The sequence below is a fragment of the Neofelis nebulosa genome, chromosome 8 (genome assembly GCF_028018385.1).
Source record: "Neofelis nebulosa isolate mNeoNeb1 chromosome 8, mNeoNeb1.pri, whole genome shotgun sequence".
In the NCBI taxonomy this organism is placed as follows: domain Eukaryota; kingdom Metazoa; phylum Chordata; class Mammalia; order Carnivora; family Felidae; genus Neofelis; species Neofelis nebulosa.
In genome coordinates this window covers 77,523,349-77,547,533 of record NC_080789.1, presented here as the reverse complement: position 1 = coordinate 77,547,533, position 24,185 = coordinate 77,523,349, and the positions used below count along the sequence as shown (strand labels likewise).

General features: G+C 36.6%; 1 protein-coding gene across 9 annotated transcripts in view; it reads left to right on the top strand.

The window, feature by feature from the left end:
* The window catches only part of DNM1L (dynamin 1 like), a 51,397-nt gene that overhangs the window by 23,490 nt on the left and 3,722 nt on the right, over positions 1-24,185 (top strand). For 3 of the 9 annotated variants that reach the window (XM_058743154.1, XM_058743146.1, XM_058743148.1), the window contains 14 exons: positions 1,102-1,148; positions 1,559-1,630; positions 4,858-4,944; positions 6,412-6,574; positions 10,239-10,359; positions 12,303-12,434; positions 13,335-13,541; positions 16,699-16,819; positions 17,062-17,217; positions 17,458-17,547; positions 19,121-19,213; positions 21,700-21,756; positions 22,661-22,738; positions 23,055-23,087. In XM_058743154.1, coding sequence (XP_058599137.1) covers positions 1,102-1,148; positions 1,559-1,630; positions 4,858-4,944; positions 6,412-6,574; positions 10,239-10,359; positions 12,303-12,434; positions 13,335-13,541; positions 16,699-16,819; positions 17,062-17,217; positions 17,458-17,547; positions 19,121-19,213; positions 21,700-21,756; positions 22,661-22,738; positions 23,055-23,087 — 1,457 coding nt within the window. The remainder of the gene's footprint in view (positions 1-1,101; positions 1,149-1,558; positions 1,631-4,857; positions 4,945-6,411; positions 6,575-10,238; positions 10,360-12,302; positions 12,435-13,334; positions 13,542-16,698; positions 16,820-17,061; positions 17,218-17,457; positions 17,548-19,120; positions 19,214-21,699; positions 21,757-22,660; positions 22,739-23,054; positions 23,088-24,185) is intronic. The other 6 variants (XM_058743150.1, XM_058743152.1, XM_058743147.1 and 3 more) reach the window with 3 other exon arrangements.

Sequence of the window (24,185 nt, the reverse complement as noted above, 5' to 3'; positions counted from 1 at the left end):
AAACATTTCTAGTTTTTCTGAGAAAAATAGAACAAAACTTGCTCACCAAGATTTAGACCACTTGAAACAGTGCCCACAGTGAATTATATTTTCCTTTTTTTTCAGGAAGTGCAGGAAGAACAGACCTATTACTGGAAACTCATGGAGAGTAGCGACTCCATACAGTACATATGCTAGGGTCTGTCTGTCTCCTCCCACCCACAAACACTCATTTCATTTCTTTCTAACCTTCATTTCCAAGGGAAAACATAGTCTTGGCCCTGGTGGGAAAATCACCTTGAAAGTACATATAAGTTACGGGATAATTTTGCACTACTGAGAGAACTTTTTTTTTTTTTTTTTAAAATAAATTTTTTTAAACGTTTATTTATTTTTGAGACAGAGAGAGACAGAGCATGAACGGGGAGGGTCAGAGAGAGAGGGAGACACAGAATCTGAAACAGGCTCCAGGCTCTGAGCAGTCAGCACAGAGCCCGACGCGGGGCTCGAACTCACATACCGTGAGATCGTGACCTGAGCTGAAGTCGGACGCCCAACCGACTGAGCCACCCAGGCGCCCCCTGAGAGAACTCTTTAAAGGAACAGCAAATTGTGACTTTATAGGTAACCAGCAGGAAACCAAATTTAAGAGAAAAAAGTTTCATTTACGTATTGCAAATTTTTACCTTGAGTTATTTGTGTAAATCTATTACATGTGCTTTTTGCATTACTCCGTAGGATTCTTAGTTTTTCTTCTGTTAGCCATTTGCTTCAGTTACTTTCATTGTATAAACTGCTTTTATGTGTAAGATATTTAAAAACAAAGCATATACTTTTACCATAATATAATTACATACAAAATATGAAGAGAAATGAACAATTTTATTTGCAGACTCTAGATTTCAAATCTAGATTTCAAAAGGAAGATCTGTGAGTAACTCTCAAGTCATTTTTTGAAATATATGATAGTTTTTAAAATATGAAAGTATAATTTAGGAGATCTTAAAATACTGCTTGTCAGTGGCAAAATAGGAACAAATAATATTGTGTTGCCTTTTTGAATTCCTAAGATAAAAAGGTAATTGCTATAGTTTCCAATAAATGGAGTTTTTCTTTTTCTAGGGGTTGAAGCAGAAGAATGGGGTAAATTTCTTCACACCAAAAATAAGGTAATCGATCACACAATATTATGAAGAGATAATATGTTGATACATTTTTTTGTACAAGTAGTTGATAATTTAGTTTCTTACGATTGGTAGTGTGTTATGTTACCTTGAAGCAACTGCTCCTTGTAAAATAAATCTTATCTTATTAGTAACATTTCTAACCATAGCAGTTTATTTGGAAGACACTTTATGTTGAGCCTTATTGTAATGTGGAAATTAACTGTTGTGGGATCAGGCAGCTTTGAAAAGCTCATGTAAACTAAGACTCCTTGGCTTAGAAAATACATGTATATATTAGAATTTACTAGTTCTCTGAAGCAGATCTGTAGACATCCTTGAAATTTATCAACCCCTCACTTAAGAACTGTTGATCTTATCATGAATGTTGTCCTTTTTGTTTCAATAATTTTTAGCTTTACACGGATTTTGATGAAATTCGACAAGAAATTGAAAACGAAACAGAAAGGATTTCGGGAAATAATAAGGTAGGCATCTTTTTAGAGTTAGAATGTATAAACCTCAGTAAATATATCATTGAGAGTATTCCGTGTATAATGTGTTATGGGCATTGTAAATTCATAGTCCTGGTCTTTGAAACTAATGGAGTATTTTCACAAATATATAAAAACCTTACTTAAAATCCCTTTTGTTTCTTAGAGCTTTCATATACTATCAAATATTTCATTTAGATGATTGTTTATCTTGTGATTTATATATCACTTATATAATTTTTGTATTTAATATTGCTATATAGTAAGTTATTTTTTTCTGATGGATTTATTGTACTCTAACTCAAGAAGGGTTATGTAACTTAGGAGATTTTTTTTTTTTTTTTAATATTTGAAATTTACTGTCAAATTGGTTTCCATACAACACCCAGTGCTCATCCCAAAAGGTGCCCTCCTCAATACCCATCACCCACCCTGCCCTCCCTCCCACCCCCCATCAACCCTCAGTTTGTTCTCAGTTTTTTTTGTTTTTTTTTTTTCCAACGTTTTTTTATTTATTTTTGGGACAGAGAGAGACAGAGCATGAACGGGGGAGGGGCAGAGAGAGAGGGAGACACAGAATCGGAAACAGGCTCCAGGCTCCGAGCCATCGGCCCAGAGCCTGACGCGGGACTCGAACTCACGGACCGCGAGATCGTGACCTGGCTGAAGTCGGACGCTTAACCGACTGCGCCACCCAGGCGCCCTGTTCTCAGTTTTTAACAGTCTCTTATGCTTTGGCTCTCTCCCACTCTAACCTCTTTTTTTTTTTTTTTTCCTTCCCCTCCCCCATGGGTTTCTGTTACGTTTCTCAGGATCCACATAAGAGTGAAACCATATGGTATCTGTCTTTCTCTGTATGGCTTATTTCACTTAGCATCACACTCTCCAGTTCCATCCACGTTGCTACAAAAGGCCATATTTCATTTTTTCTCATTGCCACAATAGTATTCCATTGTGTATATAAACCACAATTTCTTTATCCATTCATCAGTTGATGGACATTTAGGCTCTTTCATAATTTGGCTATTGTTGAGAGTGCTGCTATAAACATTGGGGTACAAGTGCCCCTATGCATCAGTACTCCTGTATCCCTTGGATAAATTCCTAGCAGTGCTATTGCTGGGTCATAGGGTAGGTCTATTTTTAATTTTCTGAGGAACCTCCACACTGCTTTCCAGAGCGGCTGCACCAATTTGCATTCCCACCAACAGTGCAAGAGGGTTCTAACTTAGGAGATTTTGAAGAGCTCTCTTACCTGAGTAAGGCTAGATTTACTTACGAAAGTAAAGAGAGAAGTTTTCTTTGATGAAAATGAAAACTAATGTTAACAACTTAATTCCTGTTTCCTAACATTGTGAAAATTAAAAAAAAAATGTGTCTAAGATGCCATTAATGTTGACACCAGGCACTGTCACTGCTTCTCATAAATGCTTCTGTTTTCTCTCCTTTCTTTATCCTTAACTATCTTTCTGTTTCCTTCCTTTTTTCTTTTCTTTTTTTTTTTTTTTTTAACCTCCATTCTTGTATTATCCAAAGGCTATTTAATCCAGCAAGTGGGCCCTGGCCTAGTACTAATATTCGACAAGTATTCACTGAGCCCTTTGATCTGCCAGATGTTGTGCTGAAGAGGTTGTCCTGACACAAAGACATTTTTGAGCCACGTCAGTTCTTCATGTCTAGTCAGGATATTTGTCTCTCTGACTAAGCTTTGTTCATTATTGAACTCTGGGCTGGTAACCTTTGAGTTGCTGCTGCTGCTACCATACTTCCCTGAATTTCTAATGATTGTGTTGTATAGGAGAGGTAGAAAAAGTGGCAGCAAACTAGATTAGCTTGTTGTCTGTCCTGTAATTATATCAGGGATAATTTTATTAATCATAGTACCAGTCTGAAGTCTCTCCTGTGTCCCCATGGATTTACTGAACTTAGGAATTGGTGGTAATTTTACATAGGGCTAGAATTTATAATGGATGTGACTAGTGTTTCAGAAAGGAAAATTTTAAACTAGACTGAATGTCATGAAAGATGGAGTCTATATACCGACAAGATGTTTAATTTATGGTGGGGATGTGATATACTTACCTAGCAGGTTTTCTCACCCACAGTGTCCAAAAGATGAGAAGTCCCCTACCCCCAAATCTGTGAAAAATCTCTTCTTTCCTAAATCATGTTTGTAATGAAGTAAATGATACTTTGATCTTATGTAAGTAATTTCATATGTATAAATATCTAAATGATTTCATATGCCTAACATAAAGCCCTGAGGGATTTAAAATATTTATGAGATTGGAGTTGTAAAGGCATTTGAGCAAAGCTTTGTATTGGACATGAGAAGGGAATGCCTGAGAAGTACACAAGCTGGGTAGGTATGCTGAATATCAGCACATGACCTTGGAACACTGATGTGTTTGAAATAGAAAAGTAGTTTGGAGTTATCTAATATAACTCAGAGTAAAGGATGTTTCAGAAAAGCTCTCTGTGAAATTAAAATTTTCAGTGGGTGTGTATGAAGGAAGATAAAAGGTAGGTAGATGAGAGGACATTTTAAAGGATAAAGAAGGGCATATGCAAAGACGAATGCACATTTTCTATGTGCCTTTTTACATGTAGCTGACTCAGCTCTAAAACTTGTAGAGGGCCAGTGGTGAAGAGAAGGCAGTGTGTATAATGATCTCAGTCTAGGGAAATAAAGGTATCTCTCACTATCCAAATTCTATTTGAATTCAGGAATCTGAAGATGCAGATAAATTTTCTGAGGAGTCTCTTAGAATATATGCTTTTGCTACCTGATATTCAAAGATTAGGAACCAAGTTGATGTGGATAACTTGTTACCTATGCCTCACTGTCTACTGAAGAACCTCATAAATTTGGATAGTGACACAGTGTTCTTTTGTTCAGCACTAAGTCTGTTAAACGTACTTAAGAAATTGTATCTGTCTAGAACCCAGAGAAAAGAATGTGGAATAATAAAGGGGAAATAAATTTTGTATATTAATGTTACAGGATTGAGTAACCTTATAACCTGCTATATGGCTGGCTGGCTGCCTTACTTCCCATGGGTTTCATCAGGTTTTGATTGCTGAAATGTTTTAGGGATCATGGTTTAATTTGTATCTGAAAGCATCTAGAGTCTGTCTACTTGAAATGAGATGTACTTGGCATTTTTATATTTCAATGAAATTTTAATGTGATTTTAATGTATTTTAAAACTTATTTTTAGGGAGTAAGCCCTGAGCCAATTCATCTTAAGATTTTTTCACCCAATGTTGTCAATCTGACACTTGTGGATTTGCCAGGAATGACCAAGGTAAAGATTAGTTGTTACTCATCGTGGATTTGGTCATGTTTGTTTTCACTCGAACAAATGTGGTTTTTACTTGACGTTATATGAGAATAATCAGCCTTTTTTTTTTTTTCCAGTCAACTTGATCTAGCAGCATTGATATAGTTGAGCCCTCCCTTCTCCTTGAAACACTTTCTTTACTTGGCTTCCACGACACCATACTCTGCAGGTTTCTCTCCAGCATCCCTGTCCACTCCTTCTCTGTCTCTTTTGCTGGTTTCTTATCTTCCCAGTGTTAACAGTGAGTGCCTAGAGCTCAGTTTTTAGACCTCTGGTCAAGTGGGTACACTTACCTCCCCTTGATGATTTCGTCTAAACGTATGGGTTTAAATGCGTGAATGTCTGTATGTTGACAGCATTTAAACATCTCCAGACTTTTATAACTGTCTGTTTGGCATGTCCACACAAGTGTCTAGTAGACGTTTCAAGCTTGTTATGTCACGTGCTAAATTTCTGACCTATCCCTCAAGCTGACTTGATCCTGCTATAATCTCCCCCAACTAAATAAATGGCAACCCTCTTCTGTCAGTTGCTTAGCCAAAAAGTTTGTAGTCAGCCTTGATACTTTTGTATTCCACACCACTCTGTGAGCAGATCTTTTTGGCTCTCCTTACATTTAAAATATATCTAGAACTCTGTTGTATATACAGATTTGTAGCTACCATCCTAATCTAGCCACTGTCATCTCACCTGCATTACTGCAACAGCCTCCTAACAGGTCTTCCTCATAATCTGTTAATTAATCAGCCAGAATGATGCTATTAAGGTAAAAATTAGATTGTGTCATTCCTTGGCTCAAAATCTCTCCATTGGCTTTTCATTTCATTCACAGTAAAAGCTTAAGTTCTAAAAAGAGATTTAAAGTATCCTGTTACTCTTCTCTTTCTGTTCCAGTGTTCTGACCTTATCATTCATCTTGCTGGAATATTCTTCCACTAGATATCTGCATGTAACTCTCCCTTATCTCCTTCAGTTTCTGGCCATTCTCTCAAATGTCATTATCTGAGTGAGTTCTTCCCTCATTATTTAAAAGCATAATCTGATTTCAAATAATTATCAGTCTCTTTTTACTTAATGACTGCCATGACATATGTGTAGACATATGTAGAACAGTGCCTGAAATATATTAGGCTGCCAGTAAATATTTGGTAATTGAATGAATGAATAAATGAATGAATGAATGAACGAATGAATTTGTCTCTAGGAATTAACACCAACCAATTCTTCACACAGTAAACTTCTGATATCTGCAAGAGGTACATTTTGAGGCTTTCACATATTACCAAATGCATACATACCACTACTAGTAGTATGTATATACTTTCTTCATTTTAACTGTAAATGGAGTAATGCCCACGTTCTGTAGATTAAGTGAGGGGAGGCTGAGTTGATTTTTATTACTAGTTCCTTCTTCATTTCTCTTCGGTTCAGGTGCCTGTGGGTGATCAACCTAAGGATATTGAGCTTCAAATCCGAGAGCTCATTCTTCGCTTCATCAGTAATCCAAATTCCATCATCCTTGCTGTCACTGCTGCTAATACCGATATGGCCACATCAGAGGCCCTTAAGATTTCAAGAGAGGTAGATCCAGACGGTAAGGACAAATGTTTATATTTAATGAGATATGGTTGGTTAACAGTGGTAAATCTACCCTCAAGAAAGGAATATTTTTAAAAGGAATATCAAACTGTTAATACAGATTTAAAAAACAGTGTGCTCCTATTCTGCTTATAATTACAAATAGAGATTCGGATGGAAAATAAAGTTTTAATGGGTTAGTTGCTGTATAGTCAAGGCAAAAATACTTAACATCATGTCCATATTTGTAATGGTTACCTGATGACTTTAAAATAATAATATGAGGGGCACCTGGGTGGCTCAGTCAGTTAAGTATCTGACTTCAGCTCAGATCATGATCTCAGAGCTCGTGGGTTTGAGCCCTGCATTGGGTTCTGTGCTGACAGCTCAGAGCCTGGAGCCTACTTTGGATTCTGTGTCTCCCTCTCTTCTGCCCCGGCCCTGCTCATGCTGTGTCTTTCTACCCTTCAAAAATAAATAAACATTAAAAAAAATTTTTTTTAAATAATAAGATGGCTTTTCAAGGACGGTTTGTTTTGTAGAAATAAAATGATTTAGATTTTTGACTAGCTGACTTCTAAGAATAATTAACTCATAATTGATCATTGTCGATTATGATACAGTAGCTAATTGTGGTTATCTACATTCCGCAGAGGTAGAAAACATTTAGACAGACATAAGGCAGAGGAAATTCTTAGAAATAAAGGTAAAATCCTTTTATGAAGTATTCATAACCCCAAGGATTAGTTCATACTGTGGATCATTGTATGATAGTTGACTAATGCTGTGATATACATCTCATAGTATATATACAATGGCAGCTTATAAGAGAGTAATTATTATTGCTGCTAATAAATGTAGCTTTGCTCCACATAGGATCTAATTTTTTTACTGGAGTATTTGGGGGTTCTGTGGGCTGTGTCCTGTTTTCTTTTTTCTTGCTTTGAAGAAGAATTTGAAATAAAAATTTGGTAGGAAAAGTTAATGCTAAGGCTACTAATTAAAATTCCCATAAACAGTAATTTTTAAAAGTATTTTTATTTAATTTAAAGCTTTTAAGAAGTGTTTACCACATGTTCATGTTAGATTGGAGGATAAGCTCTAGGGGCTCCTGGCTGGCTCAGACGGTGGAGCATACGACTCTTGATCTCAAGGTCATGAGTTTGAGCCCCACATTGTGGGTAGAGTTTACTTAAAAAATAATAGTAAGAAATAAATTAATTAAGCTCTATCAAAAGGTTTATTTAAATTTTACATTTATCATTTAAACTGTTAAGCATTTTATATGCATTCTATTTTAAACTGACCTTTGAGCCATAAATAGGATCATACTTTTGATCTAGTAATTTTTTTTTTTTTTAAGTTTATTTGTTTTGAAAGAGAGAAAGTGGGATAGGGGAAGAGAGAGGGAGAGAGTGAATCCCAAGGAGGCTCTACACTGTCAGCTCAGAGCCCGTTGCGGGGCTCGATCTCACGAACTGCAAGATCATGACCTGAACCACAGTCAAGAGTCGACTGAGCCACCCAGGCAACCCTTGATCTAGGAATCTGAATCCGGTCATATATTGTAAAGAAATAGTGCCATCGAGTATTATTTATAGTGTCAAAAAATTAAATTCAACTTAATATATGGCCCATAGTAGGACTGATTAAGATTATAATAGATTAAGATAATAATAGATTATTAAGGTAGTGATGGGTAGGGAATCATTAAAAAGGATGATTTTGTAGATGTGAAGCAATGTTGAAAATGCCGTATGTAAAATTAGACACTGTGCAGAGCAGCTGCGGTTCTTACACATTACTGGTGGGAATGGTACCGGCCATTTTGAAGCGGTTTGTCAGTTTCTTAAAAAGTTCAGTCAGTACCACTCCTAGACATTTACCCATGTTAAATGAAAACCTATTATTTGTATCTCCTAAAACTGGAAACAACCCAAATGTTTCTCAAAGTACCAAACTATAGTATATCCGTACCATGGAACACTGCTTTGCAATGAAAAAGAATGAATTATTGATATATGCAACAACACGGATGACTCTCAAGTGCATTATGTCAAGTGAAAGAAGCCAGAGTCAAAAGGCTATATATATGTATATGATTCTATTTATGTCATATTCTGGAAAAGCAAATCTAGGAATAGAAAAGGGGTTTGAGGGGCACCTGGGTGGCTCAGTCGGTTGGGCCTCCGACTTCGGCTCAGGTCATGATCTGGCGGTTCGTGGGTTTGAGCCCCGTGTCGTGTTCTGTGCTGACGGCTCAAAGTCTGGAGCCTGCTTTGGGTTCTGTGTCTCCTTCTCTCTCTGCGCCTCTCTCTCTCCCTCTGTCTCAAATAAACATTGAGGGGCGCCTGGGTGGCGCAGTCGGTTAGGCGTCCGACTTCAGCCAGGTCACGATCTCGCGGTCAGTGAGTTCGAGCCCCGCGTCAGGCTCTGGGCTGATGGCTCGGAGCCTGGAGCCTGTTTCCGATTCTGTGTCTCCCTCTCTCTCTGCCCCTCCCCCGTTCATGCTCTGCCTCTCTCTGTCCCAAAAATAAATTAAAAAAAAAAAAAATTAATAAAAAAAAATAAATAAATAAACATTGAAAAAAATTTATTTTATTTTATTTTTTTTTTAATTTTTTTTTTTTAATGTTTTTTATTTATTTTTGGGACAGACAGAGACAGAGCATGAACGGGGGAGGGGCAGAGAGAGAGGGAGACACAGAATCGGAAACAGGCTCCAGGCTCCGAGCCATCAGCCCAGAGCCTGACGCGGGGCTCGAACTCACGGACCGCGAGATCGTGACCTGGCTGAAGTCGGACGCTTAACCGACTGCGCCACCCAGAAGCCCCGAAAAAAAATTTTTTTAAAGAAAAGGGGTTTGATTGGGTGGTAGTACAAATAACTTTGGGGGGAAGTGATACAACTGTTTTGTCTTGAGGTGGAAGTGGCATAACTCTTTTGCATTTATCAAAACTCCTGGAACTATACAACAGGAGTGAGTAAATTTTAAATAGATTTTTAAAATACTTATAAAAAATGAGCCCTAAGAGCTAATAAAAAACACTATATGTGAAAAATTTTTTTAATCTTACATGATGATTAAAATAAGTTATTTTTTATAATTTTCTATTTTTTTAAAAGTTTATTTATTTTTGAAAGAGAGAGAGAGAGAGAAAGAGAAAACAGGGGAGGGGAGGGGTGGAGACAGAGAAAGAGAGAGAATCCCAAGCAGGCTCGAGCCCAGTGCAGAGTTCGAACTCATGAACCACGAGATCGTGACCTGAACTGAAATCAAGAGTCAGATGCTTAACTAACTGAGCCACCCAGGTGCTGCCCCTAAAGTAAGTTTTTAAAAAGTATTTGTGGGTTAAGCATCCAACTCTTGATTTCAGCTCAGGTCATGAACTCGTGGTTTGTGAGATGGAGCCCCGATTCTGGCCTGGCACTGACCCCACAGAGCCTGCTTGGGATTCTCTTACCCTCTCTCTCTGCACTTGCCCAGCTTGCCCTCTCTCTGTCTCTGTCTCAAAATAAATAAACTTTAAAAAGTATCTATAAGCAAAGGCTGGAAAAATACTGTCAAAATGATGACAGAAGTAACGTTAAGGAGGGATTATAGATGAGGATTTTTCTTTATTAATACTGAATAGCTTTATTTAATGGATCAATATCTTTTCTTTTTTGCATTTACCAGGTCGCAGAACCTTAGCTGTAATCACTAAACTTGACCTCATGGATGCGGGTACTGATGCCATGGATGTATTGATGGGAAGGGTTATACCAGTCAAACTTGGAATAATTGGAGTAGTTAACAGGTTAGCAATCAAGAATGGGATAATAATTGCAGCATTCCTATTTCAGAGCAAATCTGAATTTTAAAAAGTAGTCTAAAATGTGATATGATCCCTCTTTTTCCCTTTTACTGTAACTGTGGTATTGTTAGGAATTCAGTGCTCTAAAGGGAGAAAAGATCCACTAAAGCCTCCTGTGGGTGTTTGTAATGGAAAGGATTTTTAAAGTAAGCAGTGCTATAAAGCGGAAGAAAATTTAATAGCGAGGCTTGAAAAATTCCTGCCTATTGTGTTATGTATGAGGAGTGCACTGGATAAGCAAAAAGAGTATTATTTAAATTTGCATGCAATCAAGAAAGAGTTTGTTAAGATGGTAGGATGTTAATAAATTGGTTTAACACCTCTGGCATTAGTGATTGATCCTTTGTATTTGCCAGGATGTGACTTGGAGAAATTTTATTAAAGGTATTCTAATAATGAATAGCTGGTATTAAAAATTGTGGAAAGGAAACTACTACTGAGCGTCTAATTATGTTTTAGAGACTTTACTGTGAGCAATTTGCAAATGGTATCTCTTTGAACCCTTACAACATCACTGTGAGGTAGGTGTTGGTGTCTATTTTATAATTAGAAGGCTCAAGTTTTATATCTCCCAAAGTCACATGGTGAAAGCAGATTTCAAATGAAGCACTCTCTTAGTCCAAAGCCTTTATAAAGTAGGCAGCACTGAAATTAACAGGAGATCCGGGTTCTAGTCCTAGTTTGTCTCTAAACTAGATATATAATGTGGGCTTAAGGGGCGCCTGGGTGGCGCAGTCGGTTAAGCGTCCGACTTCAGCCAGGTCACGATCTCGCGGTCCGTGAGTTCGAGCCCCGCGTCAGGCTCTGGGCTGATGGCTCGGAGCCTGGAGCCTGTTTCCGATTCTGTGTCTCCCTCTCTCTCTGCCCCTCCCCCGTTCATGCTCTGTCTCTCTCTGTCCCAAAAAAAAAAAAAAAAAAACCGTTGAAAAAAAAAAATAATGTGGGCTTAAATGACACCTAACATGTTTGGGGTTTCAGGCCTTTTAAAATGATACTGCTTTTCTCTCCCTCAAAAAGTAAATAAATAGATAAATAAAGGGATGCCTGGGTGGCTCATTTTGTTAAGTGTCCAACTCTTGATTTCAGCTCAAGTGAGATCGAGGCCTGAGGTTGGGCTCCATGCTAGGTGTGGAGCCTGCTTAAGATTCTCTGTCACCCTCTCTCTCTGCCCCTTCTCCACTTGCACTTGCACGCCCTCCCTCTCTCTCTCTCTCAAAAAAAAAAAAAAAATTTAAACAAATAAATAAAATGAAAATGTTTTTACTAAGTGATATCCAAGATCTCTTTCAGTTGTCTGCTTTATTCGTATGTCCTAACTCTCCTATACTTTGACTTCTCTTTTTGTTTTCTTTCTTTTGTGTGTGTGTGTGTGTGTGTGTGTGTGTGTGTGTTTAATTCCCACTCTCTTTTCATGCGAGCTGGTGGTATAAAACTGTTGCATTTGTAGTTGACTGCTCTTCAAAGTTAATTATTTTTGGTAGAAATCCATTGCCTGTCCATGGATAAAATATACAGCTGGCTATCATGCTTATACTTTTTTCACATGTCTATCCCTGTTACTTAAGAGTACTGCTTTTGACTATAGTGAATGGTAGTTATGAGTCCTAAACTATTCAGGCATTATTTACTTACAAGTCACAGATTGAATATAGGCTGAAGTACTTAACATGTGACCTTGGGTAGGTTAATGTCCCTGAGCCTCAGTTCCTTTGGCATAAAATGGAATAATACCTATTGCATAGTATTACTGCAAGAATTAAATAAAACAATCCGTATCAGGCATTACAAACAATGCTTGGTGCTATCATCATCATCATCATCATCCAAGGTATGTAGAAGACCTCAGTTGACTTTAGTTGAAAGGTTTTGTTATTTTTCAACCTTAGGAGCCAGCTAGACATTAACAATAAGAAGAGTGTAACTGATTCAATCCGTGATGAATATGCTTTTCTTCAAAAGAAATACCCATCCCTGGCTAATAGAAATGGAACAAAGTATCTTGCTAGGACTCTGAACAGGTAACATTTTTACCTCTTGAAAAATGAGATTTTGTTGGTTTGTTTGTTTGCTTGCCAGTAGGTGTCTGAGAGCTCTCATTTTTAGTTCTTTATATTTTCATAATGTTCTTATGTATATCGTTTCAGGTCTTGTTTCTTGTATGTAGGTTCTTGTAATATAGATATCTTTTTTTATTGGGGTGGTTGGCATTAAATTATGGAGTTTAGAAATGCGCAAGGGAATTTTAAGACATCTTAATTACGAAGTTCTTGACAGTCATTTATTTTTGGTGCTAGAACTAGATAACAAATGACTTAGTTTCCACTTGGGATTTCAGGAACTTAATTAAAATTTATAATTTTTCACATAATCTAGTCTTATTTTTGGATGCCTTCTATTATTCATAAAAAGAATTTAAGGTATGTACCTTGAATTTCTTAATACCCACTGATGGTAGAGGGACTGGAAGACCTTTTTAGATAATTTATAAATGACTAAAATGAAAGCTGTTTTTTCTTTTGTCTTACTCTCTAAATAAAGGCTGATAGACTTGGATCTTAATAAGATTGATTTTCACTCTGCTAAGATAAGTCAGAAACAAAAATCATCTAGGTAGAATTATATTGAGTAGCTTACTTTCTTTGAGGTAATTGTAATGAATATAGAAATAATATGTTTCAGTTTCTATTTGATTCTCTTAGCAACTGCTATAATTTTATGGGTTGAAGGCAAATTTAAAGTGTCAATCAAGTTGTCTTTGTTCAGACTAAGTATTTATTTCTAGCCTAAAATTGCATTATTTCCTGCCAAGACAAATTATTTGACAGCTTTCACCATTATTGGCATTTTAAAAATTTGAGCTGTTTGGGGCTTCAAAATACACAGTTTTACTTTAAATCATTTTTTCTAACCTTTGTTAGGTTACTGATGCATCACATCAGAGACTGCTTACCAGAGCTGAAAACAAGAATAAATGTTCTAGCTGCTCAGTATCAGTCTCTCCTAAATAGCTATGGTGAACCTGTGGATGATAAAAGTGCTACTTTACTCCAGCTTATTACCAAATTTGCCACAGAATATTGTAACACTATTGAAGGAACCGCAAAATATATTGAAACTTCAGAGCTGTAAGTAAAAAAAATTTCTGTATGGATTTGGTTACCTGAATTGCTAGGTTACTTTAACTTTTATAATAGTGACTTTAAATCTGAGATGATCTGATTGTGATTTATACTACCTGTAAAGTAGTATTTTGCATAGGATGATGTCTGATGTATGTGTAAAAATGCTCTGTAAACTAAGTATAAAGCACAGTAAAAATTTCAGGTTTTTTTTTTTAATAAAACTTTGATAAATCTTTAAAATATTTGGTAACTCCTTAAATGTTCATTTCTTTAATATACACACTGTAATTATTCATGAAAAAAAGGAAGAAAATGCAGATAAAAAGAATATATGACAAAATTACTTAATTCCACTAACTAGAAATACTCCCTGCTAATTTTGGCATGAATCTAGACATTTTTCTATGCATTATAAATGCCTGTATTACACATCTTCAAAAATCAGATGCTATACACGCTATTTTGGAATCATTTTGTAAATCAACATATCACAAACAACTAATATTACTTATACATTTCTATTATCAATCTTAAAATTTACATAGTATTTTATTTTTTAGGTACACTCTCATTTCTTAAACCAGTACCTTACTACTGATACGTTGTTTTCATTTATACACAAATATAAAAAATGTTGTGATGGACTGTTTCCAGGGCATGTATCCAAGTAAACCCTTAGGATAAATTCCTAGAATGGAATTACTATGTCAAAGGTTATAACATCCTAAAAGCCTCTTATTGTTGCCATACTGTTAATAGATTGTATTAGCAATACATAAGAATGTTCATTTCTCTAAATTCTCACTTAAAAAAATCTTTTCATTTTGAAATAATTATAGACTTCCAGGAAGTTGCAAATAAATGTACAAGTAGGTCCTGTTAATCCTTCACCCCATCTTCCCCAGTGTTGATATCTTATATATAGCACAGTAACAAAATGAGAAAATGGACATTGGTACAACCCACAGAGCTTATTCAGATTTCACCACTCATGAAATTATATTTGCACTTTTGTGTGTTCTGTGTACTTTTGTGTGACCCAGGTGGCCTTATATAAGTGAGTTAACCCCATAAATTGTTGGATGGTTGCTTATTATATTTATAGCATATTGAGGGAAATAAAGATTACTAAGATGAATCTTTAAAGAGCTCAGTGGGGGCGTGCCTGGGTGGCTCAATTGGTTAGGTGTCTGACTTCAGCTCAGGTCATGATCTCATGGTTTGTGAGTTCAAGCCCTGCGTCAGGCTCTGTACTGACAGCTCAGAGCTGGGAGCCTGCTTCGGATTCTGTGTCTCCCTCTCTCTCTCTGTCCCTCCCCTGCTTGCACTTTCTCTCTCTCTCGCTCTCAAAAATAAATAAACATTAAAAAATAATAAATAAAAATAAAAAAGAGCTTAGTGGGTAAGGTAGATCCAGGTAACCTGAGGCACAATTGTGTGGCAAACAGGAGTATAATCAAGTATTTTTATTTAAATACTTATTAAATACATATCCAGAAACATGCATATAATATATACGGGGGGGTTTTATAAATAGTTAATAAAGTAAATACCTGTGTAACCACCTATTCAAGCCTTTAGGACACTGAAAAGACACCATTTACATTTCTCTCAGGGACTGGGAGAATGCCGTAGTTAGAATGTATTTGGGTTGGGCTCTGAATAGAACTTCGGGATGCAGTAAGTAGAAGAGTATTTTAGGCTTTGAACAGCGAAGAATAATGCAGGGTGTATTTGCAGAATGGTATGTACAATGACAAGACATAACAGGAGGTAAGGCAGCAAAGGCATCTGAAAACAAGACTGTGGAAAGCCAGAGATCTTCAGAATTTGGAAGACTTCTTGCTATAACAGAACACTTCTGGTCAGAGGAGCACCCATTTTAGAAGTATAATTATGGTGATTTTGAAAAATTATTTGGAGAAGGTAAAGGTTGAAGGCAGACTGGTAATTTTAACTGGTAATTTTAAGTATAATTTAATGGCATTAATACAGTCACAATATTGTCTAACCATCAAATGGTGTCTATTTGTAAAATTTTTTATCACCTCAACCGAAACTCTGTATCCATTAAGCAGTATCTCTTTGTTCCCTCCTCCTCGTCTCTAGGAACCTCTAATTTGCTTTGTCTCTATGAATCTGCCAATTCTAGGTACTTCATATAAGGGGAATCATACAGTATTTGTCCTTTTGTGTTTGCCTTATTTCACCTAGCATAATGTTAGGCTAGTTCACCTTCTGCCTAGACAACTGTAAGAAAGTAGTGAATAGTAGAGATTTCTTTAAATTTTTTTTTTTTTTTTTTTTTTTTTTTTTTTTAGTGTTTATTTATTTCTGAGACAGAGACAGAGCATGAGCGGGGGAGGAAGAAAGAGAGAGGGAGACACAGAATCTGAAGCAGGCTCCTGGCTCTGAGCTGTCAGCACAGAGCCCGATGCGGGGCTCGAACTCCCAGACTGTGAGATCATGACCTGAGCCAAAGTCGGTCGCTCAACCGACTGAGCCACCCAGGCGCCCCAGTAGAGATTTGTTTAAAGCAGGAGTAGGCAAACTGTAGCCCATTGGCTAAGAATGATTTTTATATTTTTAAATAGTTGAAAAAAAATTCAAAGACTATTTCATGACATGAAAATTATATAGAATCCACATTTCTGTGTGCCTGAGTTTTACTGGAATACAGCTATACTTATTATATTTTGTCTGTGGCTGCTTTTGTGCTCAGTGGTAGAACAGAGTGGTTGTGACAGACTGTATGGCCTGAAAAGTCTAAACTATCTGGCCCTTTACAGGAAAAGTTTACTTATCTCCCCTCTAAATTGTGAATAGACAGAAACAAATAAGATACCATTCCTGCTCTTTTCAAAAGCTTATAGTTGAAGAAAACTAGGGCAGAGAAAAGATGTTCAGTAGTTCTTAGTTGACTGTGTTTTGACAGAACAGCTCTGTGTGCACACACACATACACATGTGAATGCCCTTCTTTCCATTAAAAGAAAAAAATAGAGAAACTGGTTCATGATGGAGTTAAGAGCACATGAAAATGATCTAAATGTAATCGTTTATCTGAGACGTTCTCAGAAAATAAGACCTTAAAGACTTCTAACTTGCACCTTCTTTCCCTTTTAATAATAACAGGAATCATATACTTGATTGCCTTTCAGATGCGGTGGTGCTCGGATATGTTATATTTTCCATGAGACTTTTGGGCGAACTTTAGAATCTGTTGACCCACTAGGTGGCCTTAACACTATTGACATTTTGACTGCCATTAGAAATGCTACTGTGAGTATGCTCGGCTTAGAATTTTTTTAAAAAAGAGGTTAAAGGTTTATTATAATTTTTAACTCATTAGCTATATCTTTTTAAATGAACTGTATAGCCTCTTTGCCCTCATACTTGATATTAGGAAGCACTTTTCATGAAAAATACCAAACAATGTGATTTATTTTAACCTAGGGAAGAGCTAAAATTGTATATAGCTATAATAAGAGCTCGACTTTTTTTTTTTTTTTTTTTTTTTTTAGGGTCCTCGTCCTGCTTTGTTTGTGCCTGAAGTTTCATTTGAGTTACTGGTCAAGCGGCAAATCAAACGTCTGGAAGAACCCAGCCTGCGTTGTGTGGAGCTAGTTCATGAGGAAATGCAAAGGATCATTCAGCACTGTAGCAATTACAGTACACAGGTAACAGACAAATGTAATGGGTGTCCGATTAAGTAGTAAAATACGGAAGTGGTGGTTTCATGGGATGGGAGGAAATCTGTAAGATGGGTTAACAGGAAGTTCACATCTGTAGCTTCCTTTTCTAAAAGTGCTTTGAAGTAGTCAGCTTACATGTAGCTTAAAATCTAATTATTTCATTAATTATTTAATTTTCCATTAAACAAAGTAGACTTCTGTGTTTCTTTCTTCCATCATATTTAGGAGTTGTTGCGGTTTCCTAAACTTCATGATGCCATAGTTGAAGTAGTGACTTGTCTTCTTCGTAAACGGTTACCTGTTACAAATGAAATGGTGAGCTGTTATTTTCACAAGTCATCATTGTAATCACTGTTGAAGCTTTTTGTACAGCAGTATGAGTACTTTAGAGTTCAGGCATGTTTTCCAGTATAGTGGCAAGAAAACAATTAGTGAACTTCCATTATTTCAAAGGAAACTTCAGTAATTCTGGTATAAAGTACATTTTTCTTCATGTTTTCATCATCGTTAGCCTGCAGCCACAGGTTTTCATGAGAATGGAGTTCCTCTTGAGGATTGTGAATAGTTTTGCTCTGTTACGTAGCACCACTGATCTAATGGAAAATTAGTTTTGTCTTCAGCCCCAGTAAACTGAGCCTTTAGAGCAACCTCTTATTTTAACTCTGGCACATGACAATAATTTGGCCACTTCTAGTTTGCTTTTGATGGCCCAGTACTGTAATGTCATGGTTGCTTGCTACTATTCTGTGGGTTGCTGCTATCCTTAAAAATGCTGAAATTGGCAAAAATGTGGGATAAGCATTTGAAATTGCCTTTATGTCTCTATTTGTTGGTTGTTTTGTTTACCTTCCTGGTCACTAAAAGTGCATTTGGGATGGTGGTGAGCCCCAGTGGAGGTTTACTAAGAGTACAAGACCATCCTTGGAAGTAGAGAATGTAATCCCTGCCACTCGGTTGTTTCCCTTGCGAGCGCAGCCCCCAGACTGAGAGGAGTAGGGATATGTAGTTCCCCTGCTCTCAGGGTCCACCTAGTGAGATGACAGAATCATTGGAATTTCATTTGAATAGATCCTTTTCACCTGGTTTTGACGTTTTCATGCTGTTCTAATACCTGAGATTTGTTGGAACGGTGCAGATGAAGGGGTTAGTTAAATCTCTGCAATACTGGAGGAATTAATTTCAGCTTTCCTTTTTTTTAAGTTTATTTTGAGAGCGAGAGAGCTAGTGAGGGAGGGGGGGCAAGGAGAGAGAGAGAATTCCAGGCAGGCTCTGCATGGCCCAAACTCATGAACCGTGAGATCATGACCTGAGGTGAAACCAAGAGTCTGATGCTTAACCGACTGAACCACCCAGGCGCGCGCCTCTTAGCTTTCCTTTTTGACTATTGTCCCGTTAGGATTTCAAACCACGTATAATATTTAAACTAGGTTTGTCATAATTAAGGCTCAGGTCTTTAAATGTATCCTTTACTCAAAGTTAACATCTTTGACTTTATCTGATTATGAAATATTTTCTTGTTGAAACTGAACTGAAACGTTGATGTGGAATAGCAGATGATCTGAGGTTTTAATAGCAAGGTTACATAAAGCCTTCGAACTTAGATTTGCATTGGGTAAATTTTTTTTTTCTAACAAAATACTTCTAACTACCTTAAGGTCACTATCTCACCCCCTTAGAAATGCAGTCTTAGATGATGAAATATAGATAAAAGATAGGGCAAATTCTAATATGGCATAACATGTATTAGTTGGAGTATAAATATTGAGTATTTGTTAAGGCATCCGTTTCCCATACTGCCTTTTTTAGAACTATTTAGTAAGTTTTGTTTCCTAAATTAGAATTAGGTTGACATGTTTTAGTATATAGCCTAATTTAATTTTTTTTCTAGGTCCATAACTTAGTGGCAATTGAACTGGCTTACATCAACACAAAACATCCAGACTTTGCTGATGCTTGTGGGCTGATGAACAATAATATAGAGGTAAATACAATTTGAATTGTCTCTTTTGAGAGAGAAAATCCACTGTAAATCAGTTGTATCAAATTTACCAAGCATGGCATAAGTATAAAACATACAGATACCTATTGTTGTCTGTTACATCCCAGGAAGTATGCTAAGGGCATAACATTGTTATGTTAAATTGAATTCTCAAAACCACCCGGAGGCATTATTCTCCTTTTCTCTTTCCGAAGCTGTAACTCAGAGGGGATCTGGGATTCACTGATTTAGTGTTGAAGGACTGCCTGGCTGGCTCTCTCAGTAACTGTTGTAGTTTATTCAGGTTGAAGAGTAAAAAAAGTGAATGTTTAAAATTGCTTTTATTTGGCTCTAAAAGCTGGGAAGGAAACATTCTAAGAACTACCTAAATTAATGGTAAATTTTCACCAGTACTGGGGTGGCTGCATTTCATGGCTCTTTTTTTCCATTTGAGGTTAATGTTGCAAGTTGCAGAAGATCTCACATGGAGCCAAGGCTGGTGGATAAAGCAATGCTACTTTTATCCAAGAATAGTAAATTTTTCTGCTATTCCTTAATCCAGTAAGACCTCAGAGTTCCCTTCTATATAAAATTTCCTTTCATGCAAATGGATGGAGAGAAAATTGTAAACATGGAATTTGGGAACTGGAGAGGACCCAAGGTCATCATCAACTTCAGTCCTTTGGTTAAATAGATGAAGAATCTCAGGCCCACAGATGATTAAGTGTTATCTTAGTGCTTATTTTCCTGGGTGCTGTTAAAAAGAAACAAGCATCTTTAACAGGTATAGGGAACTATTTTTAGCTACATAGCTGGGGTAAGTTAGTGTCAGAAAAAAATTTAAAAAATGCACGTAAGTAAGCGTTTTAAAGCACTTGAAAAGTGCACCAGATAACTGTTACATGAAAAATGCATGTCGATCTTGTTTTAGGACTAGGATTTAGTCCTTGTAACACTGAAACGACCTTCATGGAAAACTTATGTATGGAACAGTTTTTGTAATACTGACAAGGTAATTTATAATTTTTTTTTTTTAATGTTTATTTTTGAGAGAGAGAGAGAGAGCATGAGTGGGGGAGGAGCAGAGAGAGGGAGACACAGAATCTGAAGCAGGCTCCAGGCTCTGAGCTGTCAGCACAGAGTCCAACGCGGGGCTCGAACTCACCAGCCATGAGATCATGACCTGAACCAAAGTCGGACACTTAACTGACTGAGCCACCCAGGCGTCCCGACAAGGTCATTTATGATGGGATTTCAGCTAAGTTTTGTTTTAAACAAATGAGTAGGTCTCTGTTTTTAATGATTCCATGACAAAGAACTTTATTTGAATATTCTACTTGAATCTTTACAACCCTTTGAGGGTAGATAAGGTTAACAAATGACAAAACTGAGGGCTTAGGAAGAGTTGGTAACCTCTCTGGTCAACAAAGCAAATAAGCCAGGATGCTTTCCAGGACCGCTAAGGTCGTAACAAGTTGGTAACAGACTAGGATGAGAATTTCTGGGTTCCAGATTCTGCTGCCCCCCCCTCTTTTTTTTGCTTTGTGTCCCTCTTCAAAACGTACATTTTAATATGGAAAACTTTTTATTCTGAAGATTGTTAAAATTCACACATTTTTATCATGTATTTTTTATCACTGGACTACCTCATGAAAAAAAAAAGAAAATTGGTCAAGAATCTGTCAAAAGAAAGTCTTACCCATAAAAGATCAATATGGAAGCTTTGTTAACATCTTTTTTTGCAGGCTTGAGAGTGTTCATGAAATGGTTTCTACTTAGGAGCAGTTTTGACTTTTTTTAACCTAAATGCTTTTCTGTGTATCTGTTGCTGCTGAGAGAGCCGTTAACACATACATCTCACTCTTGAACCTGTCCTGGTGCTCTGACATACAGTAGGTGTTCACCACCTGTTGATTTGAATGTCAGTTTCTTAAGCTTTGTACCAGAGTTACCTGATAACAGCAAAGTAGAAGAGTGGCTGGTCCATCAGTCTGTTAAATTAGGTTACAGAAAGGACTGTTTTCACTGCTCCATTTATTTCTGGGAGATAGTAGAATGAAGGAAACGGAACATCCTTAAAGGATAGCTAAAGGCTTAAGTATTCTGTCATCTGTGCACTTAAGATTCTACATGGTATGCTGAAGGCTGACGTACACATTTATGTGGGACAGTTTCAATCTGTGATTTTTAGTGGGGAAAGCCAAGATGTCATTCCATTGCCCCTCATTTGAGAATCCCTGGTTTAGGGAGCCACTGTCACTGACGTTGTATTGTATCCTTCAGGTGTGTTGGGCAGAAAAAAAGATTGAGAAGCATTGGGTTAAATGATTTCTTGTTTGTTTTAAAATAAAATTATGGCATGAGTCCCAACAGTGAGAGGATATACTGTAAGTCATTCCACACTTTTCAATTCAGCTGAACATTTTTTAGTAGGCTTGTATCTCAGTGCTCTGATAATTACTTTGGTTTTGTTTGGTTGTGTTTTCTAGGAACAAAGGAGAAACAGGCTAGCGAGAGAATTACCTTCAGCTGTATCACGAGACAAGGTAAAAAACAGTATTTTTAAAGCATATTCCCAACATGCAAAGATGGATTGGTAAGCCTCAGTTCTAATTTTTTTTTCTCTCTTCACTATTCCATTGGAATTATTTCATTGTTTGAGTGAAGGTATTTCAAATTGAAAAATAGGGTTTTTTTTTAAAGCTTATTTATATTATGAGTGAGCGAGAGCGCATGTGTGTATATGCACGCACAAGCAGGGGAGGGGCAGAAAGGGAGAGAGAAAATCTCAAGCTGGCTCCACACTGTCCATGCCAAGACTGACATGGGACTCAAATTCACAAACTGTGAGATCATGACCTGAGCCAAAAACCAAGAGCCGGATGTTTAACTGACTCGAGCCACCAGGCCCCCTTAAAAATAGGTTTTGAGTAATTTAAAGTTAATGGTATCTTGAATACATTAGAAAAAATGCTTAAAGTTGGATTTTAAATATCAAGCTTTTAAAAGTTTAAGGTGACTTTATCAACTCTGTACAATTAGTTGAAATGACCAATGGATGACTTTACTATAAAACAAGAAGGTATTTTAGAGAGGGAAAAATAATATGCATATAATAGGTTCTGGTTACCTGTAATAAGTTGCATACATTAAAATGTGTGTATACAAATCTGTTATCTTAAATCCTTTACCAGAAGAGATCTTACCAGATTCCAAAAATAAAAACGATTTGGATTGTCCTTAGGTACTCATTGCAGAAGGCTTTTAACAAAGTGGTAACAATATAAGAAATAAGGAAGAATAAAAAATAATTTTATGTCCCATGGTTCCTTTTGTTTCTCATGTTACTTACTAATTTGATGCAGAGAAGAAAAATTTACATTTATAGAATGTTTTCTGAATGCATTTTTGGCATCCTTGATTTTCTTTCCCTGCATTTTTTACCTTTAGTCGTATAAAGTTCCAAGTGCTTTGGCACCTGCCTCCCAGGAGCCCTCCCCTGCTGCTTCTGCTGAGGCTGATGGCAAGGTCTGTTCTGATTCTTAATCTAAGCCTGCATGCCTGGTTGTTTGGTGCAACATAATCATCTGGAAACAACACACTGTACACTGAATAGAATATTAATTTGGGATATTGTGCTAAGGTTAGATTTAGTCTAACAAGAATTCTGAATTATGTAACTGTATACTTCATAAATTATTGTTGACATGCCTTTGCTTGCCAGATAGCAGAAACACACAGAAAAATAATTTAAAGAGGAAATTATCCTGCAGTTTTGAAATTCACACCATTGGTATTTAAATTTTGCTTGTTAAACTGCATGTTTTAACATATCTTTTAACAGTTAATTCAGGACAGCAGAAGAGAAACTAAAAATGTGAGTCTCTTGCTTCAGAATGGAAATGTACCTTTGGTTCTCACTGAAACACTGTCTTCAAAATCACTGAAGAATCTGTTTGTGCAGTAGCATCTATCTCTTGTCTGTGTTCCATTTTTTATTGTTTTTCTTTTCTAATCCTTTTAAGATGGCATTCGTTCTAGTCTTAACATTTCTTTAAATAACAACAATAGGCTTTCCTACTAGTTTTGATTTTAATATTGTGGTAGGAAATTAAGATTCCAGAGGTGGAAGTTGTTACATGTTTGGACATTTCCTCTTTAAAAGTTCTGACATTGGTCCAGTACTAATGGATAATCCCCTCCTGCAGCTTCCTTATGCTTCCATTCAGTTTGCATTGTCACCTCAATGTGTAGCTTAAAATGTGCCTCAACAGTTTAAGCAAATTCAAAACAAAGGGGACTGGGAGAGTTTGAGACTGTCAATTCTTGAGAACTTTTTTTGGAGAAAATTATTAATCATTAAACTATTCAGACCCATCCATAGTTTTTCTGCATTTAGCTCCTTTCCTCACTGTCCAGATTTAAGGTGCTGAACCTCAAAACTTTATAAATGTTTTACCTCTCTCAGCCCCCTGTGCTCAGGTTTTACAGAGACCATCTAAATCATTGCTTTGGGTTTTACTTCACTCATGGCATCACCCTGAATTTGCTTAGTTTCCTTGTAATTTCTATCATTCATGTGTAGTTAATAGGTATTTAAAGTATAATTACTCATTTTAAAATCAGTGTATAAATATATTGCCTGTATTTAGATATGGCCCATCTTAACAGACATATTAGAGACAAATTTGGGCCAGTGTTTTAATTCAGAAAGATACCCCATTCGCAATGACTTTTTAAAAATATGTTTCAGGTCTACAAATTATAATTTGACACCTGTATACACTTGTAATGTGATTGCCCCCAAAAGTCTACTTAACCAGTTGTCACCCTACAATTGATCTTCAGATCTGTTATCTATGAGCTTTAAAAAAAAAAAAAAAAAAAAAAAAACATTTTTAAACAGTTGCCATAACGCATTTCTGTTAGAAGTTTGAAGGTCATCTTAACTCCATTTTAGATTAGAAGATCTAAA